The following is a 17,689-nucleotide window of genomic DNA, read 5'->3' as shown; positions in this document are numbered from 1 at the left end:
AGAGACTCCCTCAGACCCTGCGGAGACGCTGAATCCTTCCAGATTTTCTCACGGAGCAGGGAAGTGATTTTGTCGAGGAAAATAGAAAAATCGTAAATCCTGAACGTTCACTTCACAGACCAGACAAAGCAAATCCAGTGTAAAGCAAAGACGAACACAAGTTTTCATTCATGACCAAAACGACACCAGTTTGTTTACTCTGCTCAGTTCAAGATGTTTGGCTGTAACATGAAAAGATTCGAGGCTCCTGACAATAATCTGTTTTTTGTTCTGTTATATATTTCAAGATGTATTAAACTGTTTGAATCCCCGACTGCATCTAAAGATGGACGACACGTCTCCACTGTCCAGAAATGAAGCAAAAATATTCAGAGTCTCTCAAGGTCGATACACATCCTCGTCCAATCACACTTATTCAAATTCAATGGAGACATGTCCCCTTTGCATTAAAAAAAAAACTACTGCTAACATGGAGGAGGCAGGATTTATTACCACTACATCCACCAGGTCGTGATCAACGTTGGCTTCACTTTTGAGGAGCTGTCCTGTCGTCCATCTTTATAAACTCTCTGTGGTTTAAACAAGCATTTACATTGTGTTTACATTTTTTTGCTGAAGTTTAGATTACGTCATTGAAATGTAGTTTTTTTTTTAAATCATCAGTATTTCACAAACAAATCAGAAGTGGCCAAATACAAGGAGAGAGCATCTGAACGGAAGATAAGAACCCTAGATATCTGTAGCTTTTGGTATTTTAGGGATTATTATAAGGGAAATAATTAGCCAGAATAAGTTTGATCCAAAGTTTGACCTATAAATCAAAATTTTATCTGATTCAGAGGCAGAAAGGTTTTTCATCATTCGTGTAATTGTCAGATCATTTTTTTTTTTTTATTCTCTGTAATATATCGATCAAATCATCCACAGCTTGGATCCCGTTTCCTAGTCTTTCTTTTAAAATCTTAAATCTACGATAAATCTAATCTCACTCCCAGAATACTGCATTTTAAGAGTTTTGCCTTCTTGTGAGTTAATGGAAAACTCGACTCATCAGTCGGACCATCTCAGCATCAACACTCATTTAAATCCCTTTATTCTTTACGTCTGCAAGCTGCTACGTTTCCCTCGGGTTCGAACCCGGAGCTCCACTTTGACACACTTTGATCTCAGGACCGCCACGGTGCTGCCGACACTGTTTCACCATTAAACTAGTGATCGTGTTTCTGTTTCTTTTCTCAGCCGACGTCACCTTCACACGAGCAGTGAAAACAAAACTGAATTTCTGTCCAGAATCTATGGTCATAAGTTACTGATGCATGAAGATCATTGAAACCACTGCGGTCAAGCGTCTCTGTGGTCAAATCAGCCGACACAGAAATTCTACTGCACTCATATACTGACACTTATGGTAAATGCATCCCAACCGCCCAGAAAGGGGACGGCAACGGAGTACTAGAAGTTAGAGAAGAACACTTGTGGGCCTACGCCCGGTTTTCAAAATAAAATGTTGCCATGGAGCCTATACAAAATGCAAAGTTGAAAAATAATTTCTTGGATTAAATTCACAATAAGTATATATTGTGTTATCTGTGTCATTTTTATGAATACAATTTTGATATTATCAATTATGAGATTTTACAAAATAAAAATCACACATTTTTAGCTTCAAGTAGGTAATTTCTGGATACTTCAAAGTACTGTAAAAACACTTTGCTCAATAAGTTCAGAGAGAGACTGATATGCCTGTGTTCAGGACCTCCCTGACTACCTACAACTTGGATTCTGTGCCTCTCCACTCTTCCTCCAGACTCTGGGCCTTGATTTCCAAATGAAATGCAACATTTACTTTCATCTGAAAAGAGGACTTTGGACCACTGAGCAACAGTCCAGTCCTGTTTCCCCTTAGCCCAGGTAAGACGCTTCTGACGTTGTCTCTGGTTCAGGAGGCTTGACACGAGGAATGTGACAGTTGCAGCCCATGTCCTGGATATGTCTGTGCGTGGTGGCCCTTGATGCACTGACTCCAGCCTCAGTCCACTCCTTGTGAATCTCCCCCAAATTCTTGAATGGCCGTTGCTTGACAATCCTCTCAAGGCTGCGGTTATCCCTGTTGCTCGTGAACCTTTTTCTACCACACTCTTTCCTTCCACTCAACTTTCTATGAATATGCTTGGATACAGCACTCCGTGAAGAGCCAGCTTCTTTAGCAATGACCTTTTGTGGCTTCCCCCCCTCGTGGAGGTTGTGAATAACTGTCTTCTGGACAACTGTCAAGTCAGCAGTCTTCCCCATGACTGTGTAGCGGCTGTAGCCTACTGAACCAGTAGCTAGTTAATTAGTTGATTAGAGTGGAACTTTTTCACAATATTCTAATTTTGTGAGATACTGAATTTGGGGTTTTCATTAGCTGTAAGCCATAATCATCCAAATCTAAAGAAATATTTCACTCTGTGTGTAATGAATCTATATAATATATGAGTTTCACTTTTTGAGTTTAATTATCGAAATAAACGAACTTTTCCATGATATTCTAATTTATTGAGATGCACCTGTTTATGCTCCATGTCAACAGTTTATTTTGAAAAAAACGCTTTGGATGCGTTAACCATAAATGTCAGTATATGCGCGCAGTAGAGTTTCTGCGTCGGCTGATTGGACCACAGAGACGCGAGGAGCGGTTGGCTTGACCCGTTCTCCTCCTCCAGGTCAGCTCTGGCACTAGTGATCCACGTTAGAATCCGTCACTGATCCTCCATCAGAGTCCAGCAGCTCGGTCTGAACCTCCAGTGACCTGAGTGCGAGGAGAGGACTCACGTGTCTGTTTTCTGCATGAACGACTTTTTGTTTTTCTGTATTAACACTGTGACTCACACATGATTCAAATAATGTAAATGTGAAGAATAAAAACTGAAGCTCTGGCATGAGCAGTGTCGCTCAGTGTCATGTTAACAGAGGAACGCATAATATACACGTGTTTCATTTTATACAAATTTATAAATATAGTTTGAAGCCAGCAGTCTGTTGTCTGCTTTGCCTCCTCTGCTGCAATGACCCTGTCCTGACCACAAGGTGGCAGTCTAACAGAGGCTTCTTTTCTCTCTGTGAGTAAGGATCATTGAATAATTGTCATTCTCTAATGGAACTGAGGATATGTCTGCACGGAGAAACTATATGAAAAACACATTTTTTAACACAAGTTTCCCTTCTTCAATTTAGTGAATTTAGTGAATTGAAGATGCCAACAGTGAAAAAAGAGAATTATTAAGGATTCATTATGGATTTTAATGTTTTAATTTTGGAAGATTTATTTAAAAAATAGACAGACAGACAGACGGACGAAATAAAAAAAAAAACGTCCTTCTGTCCGTCCCCCCAAAATAAATAAATGGTGTTTTATATCTCCATCTTGTTGTGATGAAACTCACATCAATTTGAAGTTGATCACAAGTTCGTCAAAGTAAAAATGTGGGAAATGGCCAAATTGACCACTAAATCCAAAATGGTCGACTTCCTGTTGCATTTGTCCTAATGCACTGAGAGACTTTTTTGTGCATCTGGTTATGATACACAACTGTCCTCATTTTCGTGAGGATGGGTGAAAGCGAACTGAGGGGCTTTTCCGTAGGTGGCGCTGTTGAGCCATTTTGCCACGCCCATTACAAATTAGTCCAGAAAACAATAACCTCAAAATGTTTGTACAAAAAACAGTGAAGTGTATCATTGTCTTATATAAAAATTATCTGACGAATTAGGTTAAATTAAATGAGTATTTGACAACAGTCACATCTCAGTATCAGCTCAGCAGGAACCATGAGATGAGCCTGTTTACTCAGAGGGTCTAATCACAGGTTCAATTTATCTCAATGTTTTATTCTTGATTTATAATTCTGTTCCTTTTCAAAGGCTCAGATTTGATTCACGCATTTCTTACTCTATCGTGTGCTTTATTGATCTGGCAACAAAGAACTGAATATTTTTCTATGCAGACTCATGAAGCTGGTGATTGTTAACTGAACACAAGAACTCCTAAATGCTTTTCTCCCATTTATTTTCATCCGGGCATCGTACAATGGAAGGCAATATTTAAATTATAAAAGTTCATGGAGGCGTCCGTCGCTCACTGGATTCACACTGAGCTGCTCGGGGGACAAATTCAGATCAGACGTCGTGTCCACGTGTGAGTGGAAACACTTCACGTGTGAATCCAGCCAGCGCAGGAAACGGCTTTCATCTATTCAAATAAAAGCATCAACATTAGGGGGCGCTCTCTCCAGGAGGGGGAAAACAGGTGTATTGCATTGTTTGGGTATGGTTTTAATGGCATTTAGCAGAATAATTATGAACTCATATGTGCATGTATGACAAGCACGCAACCTTATATATAGATATAGATATAGATATATGTAATCTATGACGTTGAGTGTCCACACTTGATGAGAAATCGAGGCCTTGGAGTACCCACTAAACAATTAGAGTCAACAGAGTTAAGGCCAGCTCTTAACAGGAAGTAGATGAAAGAAAACATACAGATATATAAATGCTGCGCGTCAATAACGATGAAAACAAAGAAAACTCCGCTTGCGTCACTTCCTGTTTAAAAATGCGTCTCGGTCCTCAGGGCGGCGGCGTCACCGGGAAGTTCAGATTCAGTCTTTCTACAAAAAAAGCGACCGCGAAAGCAGCCGCCCCCCCCCCCCCCCCCCCTCTTCGATCTATCAAATCAGTCTGTACAAAATGGCCCCTTGTGTTTCTTTTCCTTCCTGTTGGGATCAAGCATCGAAGCCCCGAAGCAGTTGGAAAGCTGCACGTAACGTTCTGTGCATAGATTCTGACGTACAAAAGAAACTAAAAAAACAACACCGGACGCGTCCAATCAAATGGCCGGGACCGCCTCTTCCACCTGGAGCGAGACGCCACTTCCTGGTCCTGCGTGACGAAACATTCCATTTCATTCATTTCATCGAAGTCGATCCTCCGGCTGGAATTTGTGGGATTTTGGTCGTTAATAACAGTTTTTGGCTTTTTGCTCGTGAGAGGGTGAAACAGTCCTGACGCGTTGTGCTGTGTGGGGCTTCTGTTGCGATGATGCGAGGCCGAGCTCGGTTCAGGCGGAGCTGGGTGGGAGCGGAGGAATGTGAGTGTCAGCTTGACCCAGAGAGAAACTAACAACGAGCAGCGGGGCCGAGGAGGAGGAGGAGGAGGAGGAGGAAGGAGAGGAGGAAGAAGAGGATGATGTCAGCCTCAGAAGTTGAGCTTCGTGACCGGTCGCTCCCGGCTCGCGTCCGTGTTCTGGCTGTTGATGCGTTTGCGGTTGCGCTTCATCTTGGACAGGTCCTTGTCGAAGACCTCGCCCGATCGCAGCGCCGACACCAGGTCGTCGAACTCGCCGCCGTCGTCCTCGCCGTTCGCCTTCGCCTTCCGGGCCTTTCGTTCCTTCTCCCTCTGTTCCTTCAGCTGGGGACACAGGAAGAGAAACATGGAGTCAACACAAACGTCTCTGGATGCGTTAATCCTCCCCTCGGAGGAACAGTTTGACATTTGGTGAAATAAACGTTTTGCCTCCCTGTCAACAGATGGATGAGAAGCGTGACATCACTTCCTGTCTGTACAGAGCATGTGAGGATACAGAACAGCATCCTGACTCTGTCTAAAGGCGACACGGTCCACACTACAAGCTCCTCTCTTTTATTCTCTCTGAACTCACACAGTCAAAACAAGCTATATGTGATATCTATTGCACTTCTGTCCGTCCTGGGAGAAAGATCTCAGGTTTATTCATTTGTTAAAAGTGTTTCATGATAGTTTTCCCTCAGATAGCATTTGTGAATATGATCTGTACAAATAAATTTGATTTGACACCTCAAATTTCGAAGCTGTTACTTTGCGGAGTGCAGAAACTTGTTGGTTTGACACCTGTGTTTGTGTATTCTATGTTTGTGCGTCAGGAGGATCGCGCAAAAAACAACTGCACTGATTTCCTTCAAACTCGATGGAAGGATGACACGTGTGCCAAGAAAGAACACATTCAATATAAATAATTCATGGATTTGAAAAGACATCAGACAGATTTCTATGACTATGTGAGTATGGGCAGCTTGATTGAATTAAAGGGGACTGTTGGGTCTTGCCTTAGTAGTTGGTCATGAATTCAACTTTCTATTAGTTTGAATCATGTGGAAACGGTAGATCACAAACCTGAGCTTCCATCTTGGCCCTGCGCTCCTCCTCTTCTTTGCGTCTCCGCATGTTCTCGTTCTCCTGCTGAGCCTCGGCGAACGACTGCAGGAACTGGTCGAAGACGCCGAAGAACTCGTCCGGCTGCATCTTGCTGGCGTCTTCGCCAAAGTGCTTCACTGCCCTCAGGAACTGTCGACGGGGGGGGGGGGGGGAACAAAGAGAGAAGGGGTCACACAGGATCCGATTTACAGCAGCACGCAGCAGAAACCGGGTTTCTACTTTATCGTCGACTGTTTTACAGCAGCCTCATTAGGGTCTCAGCTCTTTGAAATCAGAGCGGAGGAGCCAGTGGTCGAGCTTTGAAGGCCGTGCTAACACAGATCTGACCGGCTACTGATTACAGCCGCGGCCAGAGACTGGAGCCAGAGCCCAAATTAACGCAGCGTGTTTGTTGGGTGATTTTCACTGGAGCTTAGAAAGGAGAACATCCAGATGTGAAGTCCTGCTGAGAACAGCCAACGACAGCCAATCAGGTGAAGCAAACCTGCAGGTATGTTTTTAAATAGGCTTTTTCACATCAGGAATCAATGGGACGGGATTTGTAAAATATCCCTTCAAATTTTGGTATTCTACAACTGTTTTATTGCACGCAAACACACACGCACAAGCACAAACACACACACACACGCAAAAACACAAACACACACGCACACGCACAAACACACTCACAGACACACACAGATGCAAAGCAGTGAGGGTCAGCGAGGGCTCTCTGGTTCCCAATCATGAGTAAAGAGGACCACTGTACACACAAATATTTAACCGTGGGACACCGTAAATGATTCACAGAGACTAATGGTTGCCATGTGACCAGCCGAGCACTAGGGTCAGTGCGGCCCACACTCACACACAAACACACACACACACTAACACACACACTCACACACACACACACACACACTAACACACACACTCACAAACACACACACTAACTGTGAGGAAAAAAACCTGCACAAGATTTTAAAGGAAAAAACCCTTCCTGCCTTGCACCCATAAATGTGGACAGACGCATAAATCTGACATCAGGGTGTCGCGGTGTCGGTTGAAAGCAGAACACGCTCAGGTTTCTGGTTGTAAAAGGACAAGACTCTTTTTAAAATGACCACCTGCAACAGGTTTGCTTTGTAGGAAATGTTAGCTGCGAGGGAAATGCTTTGAGAGGATTTTCTCAAGGACACGTTTAATCTGTCTTCAGACGTGAACTCGAGAACATTGGTTTCGGTAATTTATCGGTGTTTGTCAACCCGTCTGTTCGCTCTGTTAATTCTCCGGACATGTTCTTTGTCTCTCTGACATTTTACAGAGAAAAAGCTGAAAAAGTTCAGAAAAGGGTCTGCTGCATGTGACTCGGACATTTGTGTTCTCACATACAGGCCCTGGCAGAAACTTCCAGGAAATGTCCAGACGTCAGAGCATGTGATTCACAAGCATTCCTACAATTACATGGGTGATCAAAGCACCTAAAACCATGACGTACAATGTCCACACTGTAAATGTCTTTACTTTCACCGAACAGCTTGTATTTTATTGGTTTTTGCAATAATTCATGTTTCTTTTATCCTTTTCTTTTGCCATTACTATTAAATGATGTTGTATTATTTTATCTGCTGTCTTTTATTTTGAATGACATCGTATTCATATGCTTCATGTCTTTCATGTCTTGTTTTGATTTGTCGTCTTCGTGAAGCTCCGTTTTGAAAGGTGCTGTATAAATAAAGTTATCATTGCTATTACAGTGTTGAACACAGCCGTGCAAAACCCTATCCAGCCCTCTGCGTCTGTTCCGGCTTTCACTCTTCAACTGCACTAAAGACAAAGAGCAGCGTGAACGATAAAGTGCGAGTGGCGCTGCAGCAGGAAGCAGAAACACTTGACTCCTGCTGTTAGCTTTCCTAGAAGGTGACCCATGAGGTCAACGAGGCGCGTAGAAACAGCTGCACCGAGGGGAAATTGGGATGAAAGCGTTTAACGTCTGTGTCTACAAAGTCCAAACAGACTCACCAGCTCTTTGGCCTCGGTCAGAGAGTCCTCCACGTCGGAGAAGCTGAAGCTGGCCACCGTGATGAACTGACTCACCACCGACACAAATTTGTCGCCGTGCTCCTGCGGTCGCTTCTTCTGGAACTCCAGCTCCTGAGAGAGGGAGAAACACAAGAGCGGGAGTTGAAGGTTGGCCTCAAGATGCAAGCAACAGAATAAAAATGCATGTTGTCTTATTTAACAGATCTTTGTGACTCACGCTCTCCACACTTTTCAAGCCGCTGCGGAGGTTGCAGATATCTTTATCCAGCTCCGTCATACTGCACACAGAGAGAGAAGTGTGGTCGTTGAACACAGAAAAGAATGAGACAGTAGAAATGTGTCCTGAGTCCGTGGATCCAAACCATCTCGGCTCATGACTCAGAAACAAAACTCAGGACTAATGCCGACACCTCCGCCTTGTTTGTTTGAGTCTGATGAGCAGCTCCCTCAGATGGTTAATGATCCAGTTAATTATCTAGTGCACATTTCACAACATCACTAAAAAGATAAATATAATTACTGTGGCAGGATTTCCTTCTGTTCCAACCATCCTGCAACCCCTTCATTTTAGGCTACTTCATAAGTTTTCATTTTAAAACAGAGTAGATATGTTCTTGGTCAAAAGAGTGTTCAGTTCTGTAGCAGTAATAATCCCTATCCTTACTAACGCAAAACATGAGCGTTCTCTTACACTGGGTATTTGTTTGTCTATGTAAACAGGAAGCACATTGTCTACTCTGCAGCTGGTTGCTAAGATGAAACAGCAAAAGTGTAAACCACGATTAGGGATTTCCTTATTGTTTGGGCGATGAGGACAATATGTGTTGGAAAGATTTTGCCTTCACCGCTGGTTGTTGAGTTATGACTAATAAGAACCAATCAGGAGGCTAATGTTTCCAGACCATACTAAAAATATACGACAAAAACACAAATGGGCCAAGCAGCGTTTCCATCCCTCATGGTTTTAGAAGTTTTAAGAGTGGGGTGGACCACAGATGTAAACGTATCAACAGTGAAGTGTTTTTAAACTAAAATGAAGTTTAGTGTAAGTTCAATCAAGACTTTATTTGTCCCATTCTTTCACAATCTCCTGTTGGGTAGTCACAATAATTGAATCAGATTTTGCCACGATCAAGCCAATCATGTTGTAGCTGCCCAACGTTTCCTTTGATCTAAATGTAGAAGGGTGGATGTGGCCTCAGCCTTGTGACCTCTTGTGGGGTCACAACCCTCAGATTGGGAACCATGGCTCCAGGGTTTCACCTACTTGACTTTGGCGGCGTCGGAGATGCTCTGCAGATCCTCCTGGAACTTCAGGACTTTGGGGTATTTCTTTTCCAGGATGGTGATCAGGTAGTGCAGCAGAGTGATGTTTCTATGAAAAACCAGTCGTAACAAAACTTGAGCATAATGGTTTTATGATAAAGGTTCAAATATGATTAACCACATGTAGTGTCACAAATATCACGGTCCCACACCCAGATCTGACATTTTATATTTCATACATTCTTTCTGTTCATGCCTGTGAAGATTTAACGTTATGATCGTTCTTACTTGTCGATACTGGACTTGGTGTCAGCGATCTTGTTGAGTGAAGACATCCTGAAGCCGTAAGCGTTTCCTCTCTGACCCTTGTTCATATAGTTCCCAAAAGCGAGCACCACCTCCAACAGCTGCTTCAGGTTCCTGCTGTGTAAGATCTCCTTGGACGCCTTCGTCAGAGCTGAAAGATTCATGTGGATTCAAATGTGTGTTTAGACTAGAGAGTTGTGTCTTTGCTAGTTTGATATTTGCAGAATATACAGTTGGTCTACAAGTCTTTTCTCACCTTCAACTTTGGGTTTGATCTCCGCTATCCTCTCTGCAAACTTCTTCTTGAAGTACAGCGACTGCAGCCGCTGCTGGTAGTGGTTTATTCTTGAAAGGAGATGGAAAATGCGTGTCAGGGGGAACAGGAATAGACAAATATCATAAATTATAAACAGGGAGATCCTCAAATTTCGAGTGAAAAACCACAGACATGAACATTGAGCTTGAAAAGGAGCCGCCTGCGTGTTTACTAAACGACACATAAAAACCTTTTTGTTGTGGCACCGGAGCTTATTTTTGGCCCGGTTCGTGATTTGGTCTCATAAACCACAGACTCTGCAGCTAATGAATACCACGGTGACATGTGTCCACCAGTCCCTTTTCTACCCAGAGTAAACTTTATTAAAAAATGTCAAGCTACAGTAAATTATTAAAAACAACAAACCATATAAGAATATTTCTACTGTTATTTCTACAACGTGTTAACATCTCGGATCTTTTCATTGTCTCCAACTGTGACACTTTGTGTACAAAACTGAAACTTCAAATACTGTTGTTACGTGATTGATTCCATTTTATTCACAATTTTTTTTTAGAAATAGTGATTCACACAAATGGCCATTGTTCCCAGCTAAGTAGAAAACCATGTTTCATAGTATTCATCTGCAGTGACTAATAGGAAACAAAGGCCATTGTTCGTCAGCAGATCTGCAGATTGCTGCCCCGACATTAAGCTGCCAGGTCTGAGATTATGTCAAATTAAGTACTGAATTAAAAATCAAATAAAGAAACCGAATGTTTAACGTACTTGCTCATCTCATAGAGGAAACGGTCGGGTTTTGCCATTCGGTCGAGCTCGTGTTTGTGCTCCTCCAGCAGATCCACGTCGCTCTTCTCCGGGACGAACTTCAGCAGCTGAGGGAACAAGAACAAACTGGATTTTAACACTTTTAACACTCACTTATCGGTACTTGTTTCAGTTAATAACAGTGGAGCGATTTTTCATCCAGCCTCTATCTGTTAAAACAATTATTTTATACATAGATGAACAGAGCTGAATCTGTATCTCTGACTCTTCAATGCAAAACCTGGATTCCCCAATAAAATATTAATATGAGCTTTTGACTTATATATCTGAATCTGCACGGGCTCCAAAAACATAGAAATGAAAATACAGTCAGTATGAACAAGCATGAATTCCCTCTTCTTACGTTGAGTGCAGTTTCTAAACGCTGCAGTGTGTTTAATGCACAAAAGAAACATGGTCGTCTGGTAATTCAGTTCACATGTTGACTCGCACCGTAGTAACCTGGTTACTGTGAAGCCTCATATGGATGGAGAGGGTCATTGCACAGATTACCCCCCTAACTCCAGCTTATCTAGAAGCTTGGGAAGCTTATTTTAAGGTAGAAGGGATATAATACATGGAGAGGACTGACAGCACCGTGACACTGGTACAACTTGATCTGGTCTTCTGTGGGAGACTGTGTTAGTTGGTATCGACTTTGGAGTTATTTAAAAAATATGAGCTTGAATTACTTTCAGATGATTTTCTTGTCTGAAATTTTTGTCCTGCACATGTACATGTAAAAAGTCAAACAAAGACCAAGCTACATTAATACACAGCTGAGAAATTTAAAACAGAAATCAGCCTGTGGAAATAATCTTTCTCTAATCCTCTACCTCAGTTACAGTAACCAGGTTTCTTGTTTAAACGATATAGGGAATCATCGTAGTGGAGCCGACTGTAACCTGGTGCATGTCAACACACCGTGTCGGAGGCAGCAGAAGAAGAACTGTTGCGTGTTGACATACCTGCTCCAGCATGTCTTTGGGAAGGTCCTCCTGTTCATCCATGGTTAGAATGGCTCTCCTAATCTCCACATTTGAAAGCTTCAGCCTGGAGATACACAACAGATGAGTCCATTACAAATATATATTTATAATAACCTGTGATGTGTCAGTGATTGTTTTATAAATGGTTTGTAAGGATGTTTCTGAACTCACCTCGAGAGGAGGATGTTGCAGTTTTGAGCTCGGCGGCCGTCGATGACCGACAGCTCTTTGACTTTTTTAGAGCTCAGTGTGTCGTCCTCCGCCTCTTTCTGTGAGCAAAATCATGGGTAAGAGGGCAATCTGAATTTTTAACATCCAGAAATTTGTTTGAATTTTTCTAGCAGTCACCCAAGAAGGAAAACTGACTGACACACACACCCTGGAAATCCTATGAACAGATATTGACAATATTCAAAAAGCCTCAAACAAAAGGTTATCACAGGAAAACATGACACACACACAGACACACAGACACACACACACACCGAAAAGGACTTAAACAAAAGGTGTGTAAATATATATTCTGCTGGACAAACATGAAATAGATCAAATAAAACATGTAGCTGAGGGCACACAAGGACACAACATACAAGAGAACATCAACAGAGTCTGACTGAATCAATTAAAGAGCAACCACAATGTGTATAAATATCTGTGGTACCGTAAGTGCACTCACCTGTTTGCTGTTATTGATCATAAAGAAGTCCTAAAATGCAGGCAAGAAGCAGGGAAGATGTAAGCACTCATTAGAATAAGTCAAGCAGTTACGTGATTGCAGCCCATAAAAACAAACAGCAAACAAATCAAAGCTCATTCTGGAGATGATGCCGATGGCTCCATGAGTGATGAAGTGAGCAGCAGTGAGACACGAGCAGCTGGTCAGGTGATCAACACGTGCTTGTAGTTCACATGCCGTGCGCAGAGGAAATGAGTCTGTATTTGAAACTCATAAGGCCACACTGAGCATCTAAACATTCATTCTTCACCTCCGCCAAGGAGTTTAAATCTCGAAGACCAAATCAGGTCATCCTCAAGTCCAACTGAACATTTGTTATAAATGTTAAGAGATTCACTCAAGGTTTTCTGGAGAAATCATGTTCACAAAGGAACAGACCTATGTACAGTCGGGTTTCAAGCCAGCGGTCACTGATTGTCGCTGGCACAGAGGACTGATATCCATGATTGTGTCCAATTTGGTGTAGAGGATTTATAATGGGACTGTTGAGCCTTGGCGGAGGTATGGACTCTACTGAGTGACACTTTGAGCATAGATTTCATAGAATGAGGCCCTTGACACCTTATTACAGATACTGCTACTTAGGATCATCTAGTAAATGAACGGCAATCTGAAGCCATGAGAAACACACAGTCGATTCCGAGCAGCTCACTCATGCATTTACAATCACAAGATGCAAAATGGTCAAAACCACAAACAAAGTGACCCCAAAAAAAAGCATTCAGAATGACTCAAGCATGGAAGTTTTGTATATTGTAAGAATCCCCAAAGTCTATCTGGCTATGTATCCCTTGTTTTTTGGAGAAAAGTCCCTCAGCCACCCCCCCCCATCCCTGCTGTCTACACTGCGCCCTCTCTGCCAGTAGTAAGTTGTTGAGCTGATGAATGACCTCATCGTCATTACCTGCTGTCTCTGATAGGCTGAGAAGGTCTTTTCAAGGTCCTCCAGGTCCAGGATTTTATAAACCTTGCAGTCGTCTACGTCCATCCACACGGTGCCCTCCAGTTTATTCTGAGGAGAGAAAAATGTTTTTATTTCTCATAATTTCTCTCAAAGTAATCAAAACATTCTCGTCTTCTCTTGTCTCTGCTTTTTCTCACCTCGGCTAACTTAGACCAGTTGAAGGACTTCAGCGGGTTGGATGGCTGAGGGATGTTTTTCTTTATCAGGGAGGGTCCCATCGGCCCGCCGGGCGGCGGGGGGATGCCTCCGATAGGAGGACGTCCGGGAGGAGGGGGAGGGCCACCAGGAGGAGGGGGTGGTGGAGGCGGGGGAGGCATCATGCCACCTGGAGGAGGGGGAGGTGGGCCCAGACCTGCAAAGCCTGGCATGGGTGGAGGGGGGGGCAGAGGGCCTCCGGGCGGGCCCGGGGCAAAGGGGGGACCTCCAGGAACAAGAGTCGCCTGTCTCTGCAGGGAAGGAGAAGGAAAGAGTAAGGCAAAGAAACAATATTTATATGTGCGGTGACCTTGTTCTCTCTCTTTTATGACATAATTATAGGACAGATGAATAATTTATGACATAAATACGACTAACTGTGTCATAATGATACAATTTTGGGTGAGCAACATCGTAAAGTCACAAATCAATAAACGAGGAGAGATGTGTGTGTAAGAAAACATTTCTTGGTCAAACTAATTTAATCCGTATCATGTTTTATCATCTGAGGTGTCTCTTGAATCAGTGGGATGATTTCACATGGCTTAATCTGCCCTTTGTGTGAACTCTGGGACTGATCTGGAGCACCCGTCGAAGTCGATGACAAAATATGAAGTCTGGCTTTATTCTAGGATCATTATAAAGTGAACAGGAAGCCGGACGTACGGTACTGAGTTCGTGCAGTTGTGTGCTGAGTTCAGCCACTTGCTGTTTGACATTCTTGTGCTCGGTGCTCTCCTTCTCCAGCTTCTCTTTCATCTTGTTAAGCGTCTGCATCATGTCTTCTTTCTCCTGGGTCTTTGCATCACATTCACGCTCCTTCTTCTCAAACTTCTGCTGCAACTCGTGGTGTTCTGTGAAGGGAGATGCATTAGTGAGCTGAACTCACACCTACTATGAAATTATTTTTTATTTGAATTGTTTAGAATGTTAACAAACCTTTTCTCATTTTCTCTGCCTGCTCTTTCCACTGTTTGACCTCATTTTCATTGACCAGCCTGCGGAGAGAAAGACGAGCGTCATAAACGACAGCATCTTCATAAAGGATCAGTTATGTTTGAGTAGTCACTCGTTCATGTGTCAGTGTGTTCGGGGGGGGGGGGAAACGGGAGAGCTTACATCCGGACAACGTTCTTCACGTTAAAGTTCTCCAGTGGTGTGACGTCGGGGTCGTGACCTTTGTCATTCTGCAGGACCATCTGCTGGACGATCCGGTCCAACAGCAGCCAGTACTGCACCGTGTTCCCGCTCCTCTTGTCTGGAGAAAGAGACGTACACAGACAGAGGCACAAGTTTCTCATTAGCCCTGTGGAGCGAGTGCATCTCAGCAGCTACCGAGTGAAGCCATTTGATGATGATGATGAAACAAAAAGGAATGATGTGCTAAGGCCTTTTCTAAAAGTACTCCTACACCGAGCTAAAGAGAGACACAGTGATTACAGGGTTCGGTGGGATGACACATGTATTAGATTGGTGAGACTACATCTGCCATGGAACAACATGTTTACTGTTGCCTTGTTATTTTGGCCTGAAAACCTTGTAAAACCACACACAGACATTATCTTATCGTGTCTATGTTTCAAATTTTATTCCATTTTACGTGCCTGTTGATATTCATATTATGACATGATTCCCTGTATTCATTTGATCTTTTGTCATTGATATTGTAGCTTTTAAAATCTATTTTAAAGTGTTTTACTGTCTTTGTTTTTTTCTGGAGGTCTGGATTCGGGAAATTAAAATAAAGTTTGATTAATTGAGTGATATACGTGTACACATCCTGTTATTAGTCTTTACCAACGTATTTCCAAAATGTTCAATGAACCACATCATAGTATAATTCAAACTCTTCTTTCTGACCAAGTACCATCACCAGCTTGCATTTTTTTTAATTCATTATGACCACAGCACTTGAATTTGCAGCTGAAGTGGCGATTACACTTTGAATGACTCAGTGAAGGAGCTGAAACGACTCATTATCATTGCAGAGCCAGTCATCAGAGCGAGGGGAGAGCATCAAGGAGAAGAACCACTGCAGCTGTGAAGTGATGTGGATCATGTAGCCAGACTTAATGAAATCTTTGCAGAAAACTAAATAACAAAACAAAAAAAATCTCGGGATTCAATTTGGCTGGGAATGCGATTATCCACTTTCTGGAGTGGCTAATCTGAACAAAGTCAATAGACTTATCTTTTTGGCACGGGAACACATGGACTGTGTGTTTTGTGGGAGAAATACTAACTAACCTTGTTTGGAGCCTCATTTTACATTTGTATAAAAAAACGTTTCGGCGCTCCTGGGAAAACACTTATTGATTCTTGAAGGAGAACAGAGGCAAATACAACCACTGCAGCGCACAGACGTTCAGAAAGAGCCTTTCTTCAAACGTTAATGAAGAGACTTTGTTTAATCAAATAAAGAAATGGGATGTGGGCAGTCCTTTTAATTCTCACCCACTCCTTCTGCAGATCATTTCGAGCTCTGACGTACATTTACATTGTCACATAGCCAGAGATTCACTAATGTTCGAGTCTGTAAGGGCTGTGTCTCTGAAAGTCGTTCATGGTGGATTCTGCAGATCTGCTTTGCGTCATTGCCCCCGTTGTTGAAGCCAGACTCTTTTTCAGTCTCGCCTCCTCGACTGGCTGCGGGACGTTTGCATCCAGACTAGTTTGCACGGATTCTATCTGTGCAATGTTTCCTGTGCCACTGGCTGCCAACACCAGCCCACAGCAGCCTCCTGGAGACTTTCCCTCCCTCATGTTTAACAGTCGGGTGTTTTCATCAAATGTTGCTGCTCTCCCTGCTCCCCCCCCCCCCCCCCCCCCCCACCCCAAATACACCTTTGGTGACTGTGACCAAAGAGCTGAATTTTAACTTCATCTGTCCACAACAGTTGTTCACAAAAGGACTCTGGTTTATCCACATGTTGCTTTTCAGACTTCAGACGTTGGCCTTCGCGGTGAGGTTGCTGCTAAGGTTTCTTTCATGTGGACGCTTGTTTGTGCATAAACGCTGCACATTGCCACGTGTCAGCTAAACCTTAACCCCCGCTGCAGCCCTCTGAAGGTTTCGCCCTTCTGCCCAGCATATGAAAGGTTCTAAAACACTTCTTCCTCCTTTAGATCATCATCGTCATCATGACTTCCACGGCTCATATCTCTTAGACTGTTTTCAGTGGCATCGTCAGTTTTGCGCTGGAAGCACTTTGCATTGTTTTTATAGCCTGTTCTTATTTGTTGGCATCAATTAGCTTCATTTTGCAACCACAAGCTTTGAAGAGTCAGACAATTCATCATCAGCCGACAAATCTCAACAACAGTAATAACAACATGCGTCACACGTCCTGACAAGTCGTTTTGTGGCATAATAAGCTCTGCACATGCTCCAATTATTGACGGTAAATAAACATTTGAAGAAAGAGTTTCTTTAATGTCTGCAAACAGTTTACTACATGAAAAGTGGTGTATTCCTGCATGTTATAGACTGTATTTGTCCAACCATATCATATTTAAAGATTTACTCACGTGGCATGAGGAGACAGTGATGCAGCACAGACATAAAGTGCGGGAATGCATCTGTGTGGTTCATCTTTTTGCGGATGAGCTCAAAAACTTGGGTGGCACTTTTAGTATCTATGTGTGCCTGGTAGAGAAGGTGCATCAAAAAACAACAGCACATGAATACATCCGGCAAAAAACATATAAATACAAAGGTATCGTAATGATTTTTTTTTTTCTTCACTTACCGACTCATATCGTTTTGACAAAGCCAGCTCATCCTCGTTCCGCAGCATTTCAAAGTAGTCTAAATGCCTGAGAGGGTCAGAGGGACAGAGTGGGTTAGAAAGTCCCCTGCTGATCTCATGCACTCACATAGTTTAACTTAG

The 17,689-nt window shown here is 42.9% G+C and overlaps 1 protein-coding gene across 3 annotated transcripts in view; it reads right to left on the bottom strand.

Moving 5' to 3' along the window:
- Window positions 1–4,693: 4,693 nt before the first annotated feature.
- The window catches only part of LOC128460015 (disheveled-associated activator of morphogenesis 1), a 49,401-nt gene continuing 36,405 nt past the window's right edge, over window positions 4,694–17,689 (bottom strand). For 2 of the 3 annotated variants that reach the window (XM_053445006.1, XM_053445007.1), the window contains exons 9-26: window positions 17,549–17,615; window positions 17,328–17,445; window positions 14,919–15,057; window positions 14,739–14,797; window positions 14,466–14,653; window positions 13,742–14,050; window positions 13,545–13,652; window positions 12,581–12,610; window positions 12,076–12,173; window positions 11,884–11,968; window positions 10,877–10,983; window positions 10,088–10,176; window positions 9,814–9,982; window positions 9,527–9,634; window positions 8,477–8,537; window positions 8,239–8,370; window positions 6,196–6,366; window positions 4,694–5,454 (exon numbers count right to left, since the gene is read on the bottom strand). In XM_053445006.1, the coding sequence (XP_053300981.1) occupies window positions 5,242–5,454; window positions 6,196–6,366; window positions 8,239–8,370; window positions 8,477–8,537; window positions 9,527–9,634; window positions 9,814–9,982; window positions 10,088–10,176; window positions 10,877–10,983; window positions 11,884–11,968; window positions 12,076–12,173; window positions 12,581–12,610; window positions 13,545–13,652; window positions 13,742–14,050; window positions 14,466–14,653; window positions 14,739–14,797; window positions 14,919–15,057; window positions 17,328–17,445; window positions 17,549–17,615 (2,251 nt within the window). In that variant the 3' untranslated portion in view covers window positions 4,694–5,241. The remainder of the gene's footprint in view (window positions 5,455–6,195; window positions 6,367–8,238; window positions 8,371–8,476; window positions 8,538–9,526; window positions 9,635–9,813; window positions 9,983–10,087; window positions 10,177–10,876; window positions 10,984–11,883; window positions 11,969–12,075; window positions 12,174–12,580; window positions 12,611–13,544; window positions 13,653–13,741; window positions 14,051–14,465; window positions 14,654–14,738; window positions 14,798–14,918; window positions 15,058–17,327; window positions 17,446–17,548; window positions 17,616–17,689) is intronic. The other variant, XM_053445008.1, reaches the window with a different exon arrangement.

Source organism: Pleuronectes platessa, chromosome 17 (assembly GCF_947347685.1).
Source record: "Pleuronectes platessa chromosome 17, fPlePla1.1, whole genome shotgun sequence".
Classification (NCBI taxonomy): Eukaryota; Metazoa; Chordata; class Actinopteri; order Pleuronectiformes; family Pleuronectidae; genus Pleuronectes; species Pleuronectes platessa.
Note: the sequence above shows the minus strand (reverse complement) of the source record. Positions and strands in the feature narration are given on the sequence as shown.